This window comes from Urocitellus parryii, chromosome 7 (assembly GCF_045843805.1).
Source record: "Urocitellus parryii isolate mUroPar1 chromosome 7, mUroPar1.hap1, whole genome shotgun sequence".
Taxonomy (NCBI): Eukaryota; Metazoa; Chordata; class Mammalia; order Rodentia; family Sciuridae; genus Urocitellus; species Urocitellus parryii.
In genome coordinates this window covers 121,911,486-121,925,423 of record NC_135537.1, presented here as the reverse complement: position 1 = coordinate 121,925,423, position 13,938 = coordinate 121,911,486, and the positions used below count along the sequence as shown (strand labels likewise).

The following is a 13,938-nucleotide window of genomic DNA, read 5'->3' as shown; positions in this document are numbered from 1 at the left end:
CCTGTACCACCAGGTGATGATTTGGAAATGGGAACGGTGCTGCTCCCACCCTCCCACTCTCAGGCTCTCCCAAGCCTCTGTCTGCATCCATTTGTTGAGAGCAGCCTTTCAGAAATGACCAAGCAGGACGGGGAGAGAAGTTGATCTAAGAGGTATGGCTGCTGCCCACACCTGTCCCACATTCTGCCTGGCCAGTGATAAATGTCCTGGAGACACTGTGGTACATTTCTGTGGAGTCCTCTTGCATTTGTTGGAGGTCCAGGTAGGGGGTAAGATTGGCTTCTCAGTTAGCTAATGCCCGAGGCGCAGCCCCAGGCTGGGCACCACAGCAAGCCAGATCCTGTAGAACTGGATTTAGCTCTTACCCAGGGAGGCGGGTATGGGGACAAGGACTGACTGACAAGGCATGGATCTCTCTCAATCTCACCTTCTTCAAGGTTGAGCAAGTGGAGAAGGGAAGTAAAAAAAATGGAGGTGTAGGATAAACACCATGGAAGCCAAACCCTGACCTCTGGAATTGATTTATGGCATGATGTGGAAGAAATGAACTTTGTAGGAAAAGAACAAAAGGCCACAAAGAGAGGCCAAGCAGAGATGGAAAAGAAAAATCACAGGATGAGATGAAAAGGGAGATTAACAAGCAAATAGAATTACAAGGAAATGAAATGCTAGCAACTTTGCAGTCTTTCTTGGTGGCCGTGAAAGTAGTAAGGATGCCGCAGAGTGTGAATTCAGTGGTATGGAAGGAGAGACTCCTGAAAAAAGCACATTAATGAAAGAATATGGAAAAAAATAAAGGCAGAGATACTGAGTGCCTACAGTTTTCCTCCTGAACACACATGCTAAATAAACCGTTTATAGCTAGAAAGACCCTAACACTGCAGGTAAATTCAAACAAACCAGATTCATCACTGAATACAGTGGCAAAAATCTTTTTAAATTTGTTTTGCAGTGCTAGGGATGGAACCCAGGGCATCATGCATGCTAGGGAAGCACTCAACCATGGAGCAAATGCCCCAGCCCAGTGCCACAATTTTAATAACCAGCCAGGTACAAGCAACAAGGCCCCTAAGCAACTTAGATCCTGTCTCAAAATGAAAATAAAACTGGATTGTATTCAGTGGCAAAGTGCCCCTGGGTCTAATCCCCAGTATCAAAAGAAAAAAAGTTTGTAACCAAGTGTGTAACAAGCAGGGAAAAAAAAAAAAGAAAAATAGGCAGATAGACATGCACCCTCCTATCTCAAGAATGTATCTGTATTTGCCTACCCACCTTGGGCCCTTTTTCTTTTCTTTTTTAGTTGTAAAATACGCACAATATTAAATTTATTATTTTAACCATTTTTAGGTGTACAGTTCAGCAGTGTTAATTAAGTACATTCACATTGTGCAAGCAGTCTAGAACTCGCATTTTGCACAGATGAAACTCAATACCCATTAGGCTTCAACTCCCCATTCCACCTTCTCCAGCCCCTGGCGACCACCATTCTGTCTCTGTGAGTTTGACCACTCTAGGAACCTCGGAAGTGGAACTGTGCAATATATGTCCTTCTGTGACGCTTATTTTATTCAGCATAAGGTCTTCAAGGTTCATCCACATTGTAGCATGTGTTAGAATTTCCTTCCTTTTTTAAGGTTGTATAATTTTTTTAAAAATACTGGAGATTGGGCTGGGGATGTGGCTCAAGCAGTAGCGTGCTCGCCTGGCATGCGTGCGGCCCGGGTTCGATCCTCAGCACCACATACAAAAAAAAAAGATGTTGTATCCGCAGAAAACTAAAAAATAAATATTAAAAAATTCTCTCTCTCTCTTTAAAAAAAAAAAATACTGGAGATTGAAACCAGGGCCTCACACATGCTCTACCACTGAGCTCCATCCCCAGCCGCTTGAGTTGCTTCCACCTTTTGGCTCTCGTGAGTGAGTAATACTGTGATCTTTTTTTTTTTTTTTTTTTTTTTGGCACTAGGGACAAAACAACAACTGAGGAGCACTTGCCCACTGAGCCATTCCCTGGCCCTATTTTGTATTTTATTTAGAAACAAGGTCTCACTGAGTTGCTTACTGCTCGCTGTTGCAGAGGCTGGTTTTGAACTTTCGATCCTCCTGTCTCCACCTCCCAGCCACTGGGATTACAGGTGTGTGCCACAGCACCTGGCAGTAATACTGCTATGAACATGATTGTACGAGTATCTTTTTGAGACCCTGCTTTCAATTCTTTTGGATGTATACCCAGAAATGAAAATGCTATATTTTATGGTAATTCAGTTTGATTTTTTGATTTTTTTGAGAAACCCACACCATTTTTCCACAGTGGATGCACCATTTCACATTCCTAGTAGCAATGCACAAAGGTTCTAGTTTCTCTACTTTCTGACCAAAATTTGCTATTTTCTGGGGGTTTGAAGGAACTTTTTGGATCTGAGAACCAGATCAGCCAGAGAAGATAAATTGATTTGTATTCGGAAGAGAAAAGAACTAAGTGGCGAGAGAATTTATGTGACGGCGAAGAGAAGCTAAAGGACAATTGGAATAGTTAGATACAGGGAAAGAGTTTGAGGAAGTTCATTTGATGACTAAAATATTGTTGCAGGGAATGGTAGAGTGCTTGTCTCGAACATGTGAGGCACTGGGTTCGATTCTCAGCACTGCATATAAGTAATAAATAAATAAAATAAAGGTATTGTGTCCAGTTACAACTAAAAAAAATGTTTTAAAAAATGTTGCTTGGGGCTCGGGTTGTGGCTCAGTGGTAGAGTGCTTGCCTAGCATATGTGAGGCTCTGGATTTGATCCTCAGCACCACATAAATAAATAAAATAAAGGTATTGTATTCATGTACAACTACAAAAATATATATATTTACAAATATATATATATTGCCAAGATTTCAGCTGCCATCCAGGCGTGGTGGTGCTCACCACCACCAGCAACTTGGGAGGCTCAGTCAGGAGTATCGCAAGTTCAAGGCCAGCCTGGGCAACTTAATAAGACCCTGTTTCAAAATAAAATAAAAAATGGTTGAGAGTATAACTCAGTGGTAGAGTGCCCTTGGATTCAATCCTCGGGGGGGGGGGGAGAATCAACGGTATTATAGGCTATGTTGTATGTTGAACTGACATTCCAAAAAAAGGAATAGTGTGCTAGAACCTTCCAAGAAACAGCTAGGGTTTAGTAGCAAAGACAGCCTTCCAGGAGGAGCCTGGGATTGAAAAAGCAACTCAAGAAACAAAAATTCAACAGCCTCGTAACCTTCTGCATTACTGAGTACCAGAGGGCAGCCAAGTTAACATACAACATCCATTTGTTTTTGTTTTTGTTTTTTTGGTACTGCGGGTTGAACCCAGGGTTGCTTAACTTACCCCAGTCCTTTTTATTTTTTATTTTGAGACATGGTCTTGATAAGTTGCTGAAGGTCTTGTTAAGATGCTGAGGCTAGCATTGAATTTGCAATCCTTCTGACTCAGCCTCTAGACTCACTGGCATATGCCACCACAGCCAGCAACATACGACATTTTGAAGAGCATTTCTGTCAAGCCAGGTTGTCTTCAGGCAAGATTTCAACATGAAGAAATTTTGACATAATCTAGAGCTCAGAAAAGAAACCATCTGTGTATTCTTTCTGGGGGGGAAAGCAAGTACCCAGTGATGGATATTCCTCAGCAGTATAGTTAGTACAAGGTAGAGGTCTGAAAGTCACCGTGGGGAGGTTTTGAGGAGCAAGGAGCAGCTTTGAGCTTGCATGCTCAGTGCCAGGGATGTGTACACGTCTGTGCTAACCTGAGTTCAAAATGCCAGATATGATCATCCAAAGGGTCATTTTCACATTTAAAAACTAATATCCTTAACCAAGATCTAAAATCCCCACTTTAACAATAAAGACTAAGAAAGGAAGGGAGCTGGCCCACAGGCAAATGTTGAAATTCCCCGGTGACCCTCCACTAAGGTTCTAGGTCAATGCTATGGTTTATATGTAGTTTGTCCCCACCAAAACTCAAGTTGCTGCAATTCCAGCTGCTCGGGAGGCTGAGGCAGGAGGACTGCAAGTTTAAAGCCAGACTCAGCAACTTAGTGAGACCCTATCTCAAAATTTAAAAAATAAAAAGAGCTAGGGTCTTAGCTCAGTGGTAGAGCACTTGCCTAGCATGTGGGAGCCACTATGTTCAATTCTCAGCACCACCTATAAATACATAAAATAAAGGCCCATTGATAACTAAAAGAAAATATTAAAGGGGAGGGCTGGGAATATGGCTCAGTAGGGATGTGACTCAGTGGTTACATGCCCCTGGGTTCAATCCCTGGTACCCCCCCCCCCAAAAAAGTTGAAGTTTATCAATGTAGAAGTGTTGAGAGGTGAGATCTTAAAGAAGGATAAATATCTTTCTTGAAAGCCGGGGTAAGTTCTCTTGGGAATAGCTTAGTCCTCCCAAGGACAGTTTATCATAAAGCTCAGCTGCCTTGTCCCCTCCTCATCTCTGCCCACTCCAGCTCACAACTCTCACATGCATTCCCACCATTTGATACTGGCCACCCAATCTTGAGCTTCCCAGTCTCTAGAACCCATAAGTCTCTTAGCTTTAATATTACCCAACCTCAGGTATCAGCTCTCCTTTGTTAACCAAGTGGAAAGTCAGGGGTCCAATCCTTGGTTGATGTTGTTCCTTCTCCCAGAAACCATGTGTAGGCCTGGGTCTCTGCTGGACACTGCCCCCACCCCCAGCACCACCACATAGCTGTGTATGCCTAGATGGGGCACTTCATCAGAGAGCAGAGGTAATAGTAGACAGGAGAGATGGAGTCAGCTGAGTTAGGATTGCAAGTTTAAGGCCAAAGTGGGCAATTTAGCAAGACCCTGCCTCTGAAATAAAAAGGGCTAGGGATACAGCTCAGTAGTAGAGTGCCCCTGGGTTCAAGCCCCAGTACTGTAGTAGGAAGAAGAGGGGCATTTTTTCATTGTCTGGGGCATCTCTAATGTCCAATTTCCTTGCAGACAGTTGATTTCTCAGGCCTGCCCTCCTTAACGTTCAGTCTGTTGCAACAGATTGTTTTGGTTGCTGCGTATGAAGAAACTCTAGTGTCACACAGATTATGTCGTTGGGAAAAAAGGTCCTTTCAGAGCTACAAAAGGGTCTGCAGGGCCCTCTTCCTGAGGTCTTTAGACCACACTTAGGGAAGTGCTGTTCTGATCTCCTGGATCAATTCCTGCTCACTTGTTGAGAGACTGTACCCCTGACCCCAGACCATCATCTCATGCCTTCTTCTCAAGTTCCCAAAACTGGTTATTCAAACTCACATCATGTGGGGTCCCACTTCCTTGTGTGTCCATGACCAATAGGTCCAGCAGTTCAGGGAACAGCTAGTGACTCAAGGTCAGGCCACCACACCCTCTGAGCATACCTCTTGCCAGCATGACTCAAGGACATCCAATGATTAATAATAAGCTCCCCAACTTACTGAGAAGGAATGAAGTTCTTGTATGAAGTTCCTGGAGATGGTACCATTTAGACCCATAATGAAGCGGATGGGATTTGCTTCGATGCCTCATGCTTTGCCAGGGTAACCAACCTCTGCAAGGCTGGGGCATATGAGGGCCATGTCTGGATTTGATTTTTCCACTTCCCTCAAATATGAAGAAGCCAAGGCGGAGGGGAGCACAAGGGGCCCCCATGGGGCAGCACTGATGCAGACCCTAGGGGCAAAAACAGAGACGCCCATCCCCTGGGGCTCCTGTAGCCTCCTAAGACACCCTGAGGGTCTGGTTACCTGCTTTCCCCTCATACCCACCCTGGGGGCAGCCCCATGGGCAGTAAGACACAATGGCTTAGGGGAGGGGTACCAGAAGACACCAGGAGGCTGGAGTGGCCTGTAAGCCTCAGGACCCTGAAGTGCCCTAAAGCAACACAAGCATTCTGTGGAGCTAGACAGGGTCAAAATGAAGAAATAAAGCCATGAGGTGTGTAGCAGCCATTGCCCTACCCCATCTGATGTTCCCTATTATTGTCTGCAACCTGTGGGAGCCCTACCCCAGCTGGAATACACAAGGAGTGCATTGGCTCCATCTCCCAGCATGCCATCCTGGGAGACCCTACTCCCACAAAGCCCATCCTTCCTTCCCATCACCCCCATCAGGCAACAACTGCATGAAACCAGGCAATACTGGAAAGAGAGCCACTGTAGGGAGAATGGGCTCTAGGAAGGCTACTTTGCTTCTTCTCAGACCCGCCCAGCCACTGGATTAGCCAGTGACATTTCCTTGGTCCTTCCAGAATGGGTGACTTCAGCTGTCCTGGAAATGTGGGGCTAGTAAAAACACAATCACCCTGAAGCAATCACCTAGTCTTGGGTTTTCCAACTTTTCTTTGGCAGTAGAGCTACATTTGTTTGTTTGAAGCCAAAGTATGTTCTGCTGAAAATCACGACCTGCAGTCTTGCTGATTCCTCTGGCCTCCCTCTTTTCTACCCCAGTCTCTACCTGCCAGCCTCAAGATCATCAGATCCAGTTTGATTATGGTTATGGTGTGTATACCCATTTCACAGATGCAGAAACAGATCCCAAAAGCAAGGTCTCTTGCTCACAGACTTGTGCGGTGGAGGCCAGCTAGGACCTGAACCCACTAGGTAACAAGGGTACCACTCAGCTGGCACGATCTAAGTTACAGAGGACCAGCCCAGCTTGTAGGATACACTCAAAGAAAAATAAACCCATGCCTCTATCCTTCCCCAACTCCTTTCTCATGGAATGGAGGCCTGAGCTGTAAGCAGGGGTGTCCCTGGGAAGCTGGATGCTGGATCACGGCCCTTTTACCACACTGGCCTTCTGAGACCCTATAACACAAGCCCTTTGACTTGAGGCCTTCCTGCATTCCCAGCCTCCTCCTGCCCCAGGCAGCGCAGGGCCACATTTGCGCATATTCCTGGGTAATGTGTATGTCTTGGGATGTGTCCACACCACCCAGACATACCCTCGTGACCTTGAAGCCATCATGGACTTCAAGCACAATGTTGCCCATCCCACCTCTCCTGCTCTGACTCCCTTGTTTTTCTAGAAAGTTCATGGCTTTTGATTCATCCTCAGATGTGTCTGTGGTCCAGAAAGATCAAGAACTACTGCATGGGGAGAAGAGGAACCTCCCAGGCCCAGGGAGAGGAAGCAGAGGGGAATGGAGTGGGGTAGGGGAGGCTCTGGTCTCTACCAGAGGCTTTACCTATGTTACTTGATTTGGTTTCTCTCACTGACTTGTGATGCTGGGGCGACTGTCCCCACTAAGCAGGGACAGAGGTCAAGGCAAGTTACACTTGGTTCTGCAAAGGATCTAGCTCCGGAACTTGACAAAAGCTCCTTCCACTCAGCCATGCCTCACCTTGGTCCCTAGATCTAGGTCCCCAGAAAACTATTTTAGCAGTCAAAGAACCTGGCATAGGGCATTAGAGTTTGCCGCTCAGATGGAAAACAAAGCTCCCAGAACTGGCCTCTTGGTATTCTCATTGAAACTTGAGTGAAGCCATTATAAGGGGTAGGGAACAGAGTGCCCCCAATCACTGTAGGTAGGTAGGTAGGTAGGTAGGATTTGGCTAGCATCTTCACCCCTCTGGATTCATCTAGCAGAGACTGTTCTTTCTTCTTTTTCTTTCTTTTTTTTTTTTTTTTTTTTTTTTTGAACCCAGGGCTTGACCACTGAACCACATCCCCAGCCCCTTTTTAAGATTTTGAGACAGGGCCTCACTCACTGAGTTGCTGAGGCAGGATTTGAACTCACCATCCTCCTGCCTCAGTCTCCCACTGGGATTACAGGTGTGTACCACCACGCCCAGCAAGACTGTTGTTTGCTCTTAGAATTATCAGCCTCCAAACCACTGGGCAGCATCCCTGCCCTCCAGCACCTCCTGCACAGCTCACTCCAAGTGGCGAATAACAGCAGATGCAAGCCTTGCAGAACAAGCCCAGACTCACTCACCCCAGCATTCCTGAAATTGTGACAGATGAAGATGTCAACCTGCCTGGGCTTCCATTTCTTCACCTGTGGATCAGGAATGATGATGTGCTACCCACTTCCTTATAGGGATTTCTAGGAATCACATGGGGAAGATGTTTAGAAAAGTTCTGAATATGTAATCCCAGTGACTCAGAAGGCTGAGGTAGGAGGATCTGAAGTTCAAGTCCAGGCTAGGTAACTTAGCAAGACCCTGTTTCAAAATAAAATAAGAAAGGTAAGGGATGAAACTCAGTGGTGGAGTGCCCCTGGTACCCAGGACCACAAAAAAAAAAAAAAAATGCAGGGCAGGGGTTCTGAATATTCTATCTAATGACAGGCAAACCCCAGCTGGAACTCAGCTGGTCACCACCACATTTCCTGTCCAAGGCCCATCAACTTTTACTGTTCAGTCCAACACTCCAGGGCAGAAAAGGCATGTTTCTTTACTTCTTTCAGGCAAAGAACTTCATGTTAAGCTCCTACTAGCCCAGCTCAGTTGTATTTGGGAGACCTGCCCTTTTCCTGGTTTAGGATTTTAAGCAGCTCAGAGCAGTCAGAACAAGACCTTTAGATCCCAGTCCGCACTGGACAACTAACTGCTCTGGGGTCCACCCATGGTGGTCCTTTCTGGCAGGGTCTCTCTCTGTACAGTCTTTAGAGCTGGGGACTCTCTGTATGTGGTGCCCCTGTAGCACAGAAAAAATATCTTTTCCGAATGCATCCTGAAATTCACAGCTGAAATTTTCTATGATTAAAAAAACAGATTTACAGCCAGGCACCGTGGCGTACACCTGTAATCCCAGCAACTCAGGAGACTGAGGCAGGAGGGTCATAGGTTTGAAACCAACTCCTGCAACTTAATGAGACTATTAGAAAAAAATACAAAAAAGGGCCTAGGATACAGTTTAGTGGTACAGCATCTCTAGGTTCAATCCCCAGGACCCCCATCACATACACACACACACACACACACACACACAGAAAAAAAAAGATTCACCAGAGGAAACACAAATATGTAAGATTTATATGACATGAGAACCTTCAGAAATAAAGACCCAAAGATAGTTTGGAGGTATTCCTCAAATCCATGTAATTTTGTGGATAGTCGTGCAGAAGTCTCACCAATGGACAAAAGGGTATAAACTAATGGTGATAAACTGGGGGGAATCTTAGTAGGCCTCTTTATTCAGATTCTCCTTGGCATCTCTGTTTTCAATAATGGAGACATTCCTTTCCTCCCCATAGAGGGGACCCTTCTAGAATGAGGTCATGACTTATAAAAGAAGGTGAAAGAGTTCTCTCACCTGCTGCAGGGAAGAAGGGTGGGTGGAGAGAGACGTTCCTGTTTCTGTTTTCTCAAATGCCACCATGCCAATTTTTGGGATAACGTGTCCTGATCCTTGTCACCCCCAAACCCTTGTCCCTCCTCAGACCAGGAGACAAGCTCTGCTCCAGTAGTTTCAGCCACTGCCCCTTGCCCCAGCTCACCTCCACCCTGCTCCTCTCTCATCAGGAAGACCCCCACCTAATATCTCTGTGGGGTCCCAGGTGGGGTTTTCTTTTGGGTACCTGGCAGCTTCTCCTTAGAACCTTACAACTCAAAAACCTCCAAGGCAAAGAACACTGAGGCTGGGTCACCTACAGAATGAGCAGTCAGAATAACCTCAGAAGCAGAATGGGGAGGAAAAAAAAAAAAGAATAAAGATCAGAAATTTGTCCTGGCACAAGGCAGGAGTCTTTGTTGTGCATGCAGCCGCCTAACTCTGCCCTAGGAAGAAGCAGCCACCAGGCTAAGGACAGCTACTCTTAGCTTCATCCTTCTGGAAACCAGAGAGGCAGTCTGGAGGGACTATCTTGGGAGAGGTTCACAAACTAGGATCTGCAGATGTGGGTCCCTCTTCCTCACCTGGGAGGTAAAGAATTAGGGAGGAGCTTATCCTGGTCCCCTGAGGAATGCTGTGTAGATGCTTCCTTGCCAGAATTCTGCTTTGCTGCCTCCAAGAGCTGCACCTCTTGTTCCTGGGAATGCCAGGCAAGTTGGATGACACCTGACCTCTGGGAATTTGCCCCTAACCTCTGGACATCTGCTCTTACAGGATCTGGGCATGGAGTCAACCTCACTGGATGATGTTCTGTATCGCTATGCCAGCTTCCGGAACCTGGTGGACCCCATCACACATGACCTTATCATCAGCCTCGCCCGCTACATCCATTGTCCCAAGCCGGTAGGGTGGTTGTGGTCTGAGCCAGCCAGGTCTTGGGGTGTGAAGTGGGCACCATTCTGGGCAGAGCAACGTAGGGCCCAAGAAGGATAAGCCCCCTGCTTCAGGCACTGAGAAGGTGGGCCTTAGAAGGTAGCCCCTCATAGGCGTTATCAGCACAGACGAGTTTTATTGGGCTTATGGGGCAAATTCATTACCAATTTTTTAAATTTTTTAAATCTTAAAAAGGCAGGTGGTGCACACCTGTAATCCCAGCAACTCGTAGGCTGAGGCAGGAGGATCGCATGTCCCAGGCCAGCCTCAGTAACTTAGCAAGGCCTGTCTTAAAATAAAAAAGGGCAGGGATGGAGTTGTAGCTCAGCGGTTGAGTGCTCACCTAGTGCGTGCAAGGTCCTGGGTTTGATCCTCAGCACCACATAAAATAAATAAATAAAATAAAGATACTGTGTCCAACTATAATTAAAATAAATATTTTAAAAAATTAATTAATGAAAAAGGGCTGGGGATATGGCTCCATGGTAGAATACCCTTGGGTTCAGTCTCCAGTACCAAAAAAGCCCTATATTCTACTGCCCTTGAAAAACTGGAAACTTCATCATGAGGCCCTCATCCCTACAGAGTGACAGCTGACAGGCAGCCTTTTACGTGGAACCAGTACACTGCCCAAAGACATGCTAGAGAGGTGGCCAAGATGGAGGAGGCAGGAGATAGTTAAAATTCAGCCCTCTTTGTCTGTCCAACAAGTCAGGGGCACAGGTCCAAGACCTAGAAGTGGGCTTCTCCTTATTTGCACAAAAGTACCATATAAGGCTAGCTAGCAGTGGTCTTGCCTTGGGTTCTCCTGTTTGCCTCGGTCCTCACCACTCCCAGATTTATCTTCCGCTCTGAGGTTGTGTGTCATGTTATGCAACCATTTCACTAACGTCCCTTTCTTACCTGGCCCTAGAGAGCTACAAGAAGCAGCTCCAGCAGTCTCCAGGCTTCAAAATTGCTGCTTAGCCAGGCCTGGTAGCACACACCTATAATCCCAGCAACTCGGGAAGCTGAGGAAAGAGGATCTCAAATTCAAGGCCAGCCTCAGCAGCTTAGCAAGACCCTGTCTCAAAAAATAAAAAGGACTAGGGATGTAGTTCAGTGATAAAGAACCACTGGGTTCAATCCCAGTACCCCCACCCCCCCAAAAAAATAGCACTCAACCTCTTGTGGATGGTCCTGCCAGCCCCAGGGTCTAGGCTGGCTCACCCGGGTCTGTGCAGCAGGACCCTGGATTAGGCAGGGGGGGCCAGGGGCAGCTTCACACTTGAGCTCTTCTCTGTGGTTTTGGTTCCTTCCCTCCCAACCCTCAGTTTCCGACAACTTCTAAAAAAAAGTACTTCATCCATGATGGGCAGGAAATCAGAGCAGAAGCAAGAGGTATGGAGGGAAGCATCCATTCTCAGAGTAGGATTTGGGATAAGAGTAGGGAGATGGTATCCTAAGCCTATTCCTCTTTTAGCCTAGTCCTAGTTAGGACTTCGCCCAGGGGAAAAGAAGCCTCTGGGACCAAGCCCTTTGTCTAAAGCCTTCTCTCTGGCTTCTGGGGCTGACTTTAGACGGCTGGATATTGGCTAGGGTCAAGATGGGAGGCAGCAGACAGCAGGAATGCTGGCCTCAAACAGGAGACAGCAAAAAAAGACAGTAATGAGATCCATGGACCTGAAATCTCAGGGACTAGGGGAGAGAGCCAATTGGTACCAAAGGCCACGGGGAACCAACCACCTCAGTCTGGAACCACCCTGGCCTCTCATTCAGATTGATCCATCCATGGGAAGCAGGAACATTATCAGAAATGGGCCTGTGGAGAGAGCTTAAAGGCTCTGAACCCCTGCATTTTCTTGAACAGGAGTTGAACTGGATTACAGGTAAGAGGAATGACAGGCAATATGCTCTCAAAAAACATAGATAAGCTATTGTTTTTACACCCATGAGAATTGAGGAGAACAAGATTCAGTTAATGAGGTGATCTGGAAAAGGTCATACCTCACCTGAGAGCTGTGGGAGGTTTGGACCCACGCAGTTGCCTGGTGCTGGTCAGGACATGGGAAGTGGTTAACTGTCCTTAGACCCCATGAGACAGGACCAGGCAGGACTAAAAGAAGAGAGCCCTGGGTGGACACTGGAGGGTCCACATATGTGCTCTTAGTTCAGGCTGCAGGAGAAAGTATCATAAGCTGGAGTGCTTGTAAACAGAAATTTACTTTTCACTATATGGAGCCTGAAAGTTCAAGATCAGGGTGTCTGGTGTGTCTTATTGGCCACAGACTGCTGTCTTTTTCTTGTGTTCTCATATGGTGGAACGAGGGCAAGAGAGCTCCCTGGCCTCCTCTTATCAAGACAGTAGTCCCATCTGAGGGCTTCACCCTCGTGACCTAATCACTTCCCAAAGCCTTATGTCCTAATACCGTCACCTTGGGCAATAGGGTGTCAACATATGAATGAGAGGGTGAGCAAACCTTCAGACCATTACATGGCATGACCTTTCTCAGATCACCGGATTACCTGAATTTTGTTTTTTTCGTCTCTAAAATGGGTACCAAGCCAGGCATGGTGACACACTCCTTTAATTCCAGCAGCTCAGGGGGATCAAGAGTTCAAGCAAGAGTTCAAGGCCAGCTTCAGCAATTTAGCAAGGCCCTGAGCAACTTAGTGAGACCCACACTCAAAATTTAAAAAGGCCTAGGGGTACAGCCAAGTGGTAGAGTGCTCCTCATGGGTTCCATCCCCAGTACCAAAAAATTTAAAAATTTACAATAAAAATAAATAAAATGGGCATCAAAATCATTTCTCTCCTAGCAGCCTGTTTCCAGACTTCAATGAGATTATTTGAGAGAGGCCCTTGTGTGTGCCTGGCCTGGGTGACCAGGAGCCAAGGTGGCAGCAGATCAGTGAGCAGCTACCTGTGCTGGCAGTGTGCTCAGGCCCTGCAGGTCTGTTGTGGGAACAGCAGAAGATGTGGTTCTTGCCCACTTGGTGTCTTGGAAAACAGCAGGCTGGTCTCTGAGATTTCCAGAGCCAGCTAGAGTACGGTTGCCCCTACTGGAGGCCCAGTACCTGGCCCCTGGGTCCCCTGCCCCTCCCAAGGCCGTATGGCAGGAGAGGCTCTTTTGAAGAACTCTCCCAATTGTGGATGAGACAGAGGTGAGCGGTCCTGGCTCTGGGGTCCCCAAGCTGGTGATTGGGGTAATCCCACTGCAGCTCAGGACTGACACCAGGACTTCCTCCTCTTAGTTCTTTGCATCTGAAAATCTCCCAACAGCCCACGTTGTGAGCCTAGAAGTTTTAGACCCTGCATGCTCTGCTCAAGTCACACAGGCTGCCTCCCTATCAGAACTGCCAGCTATGAGGTGGTCTCCATCCGCTGTGAGATGGGAAGAAGGAAAAGGGCTGATCACATGGGGAAGTATCTGCAAGACAGCCTTCCCACTAAGATGGCTACCCAGTAGCAGAAGCCAGGTAAGGTAGAAGGGAAGCCAGGCAATCTCAGGCAGAGTCCCAGGCTGAGGCAGAGACTGGGTTTTCACACTTCTGCACTTGTCTCAGTTGAAGGACTTTCCAGGAGAGGTAACTTCCCAGGCATTTCTGTCTTTTGTGTCTCGGCAAAGCCAGCTCTAGTAACCTGAGAGCCACACTGAAAAGGAGCCACAGATGCTGCTTGTTGACTTCCCGCTTTTGCCCACCTCTGTGGCTGTCTTTCTGACCAACCACATC

At 47.0% G+C, this 13,938-nt stretch overlaps 1 protein-coding gene across 1 annotated transcript in view; it reads left to right on the top strand.

The window, feature by feature from the left end:
- The window catches only part of Lrrc75a (leucine rich repeat containing 75A), a 42,360-nt gene that overhangs the window by 18,816 nt on the left and 9,606 nt on the right, over positions 1 to 13,938 (top strand). The window contains exon 2 of the mRNA XM_026411359.2: positions 10,066 to 10,194. Coding sequence (XP_026267144.1) covers positions 10,066 to 10,194 — 129 coding nt within the window. The remainder of the gene's footprint in view (positions 1 to 10,065; positions 10,195 to 13,938) is intronic.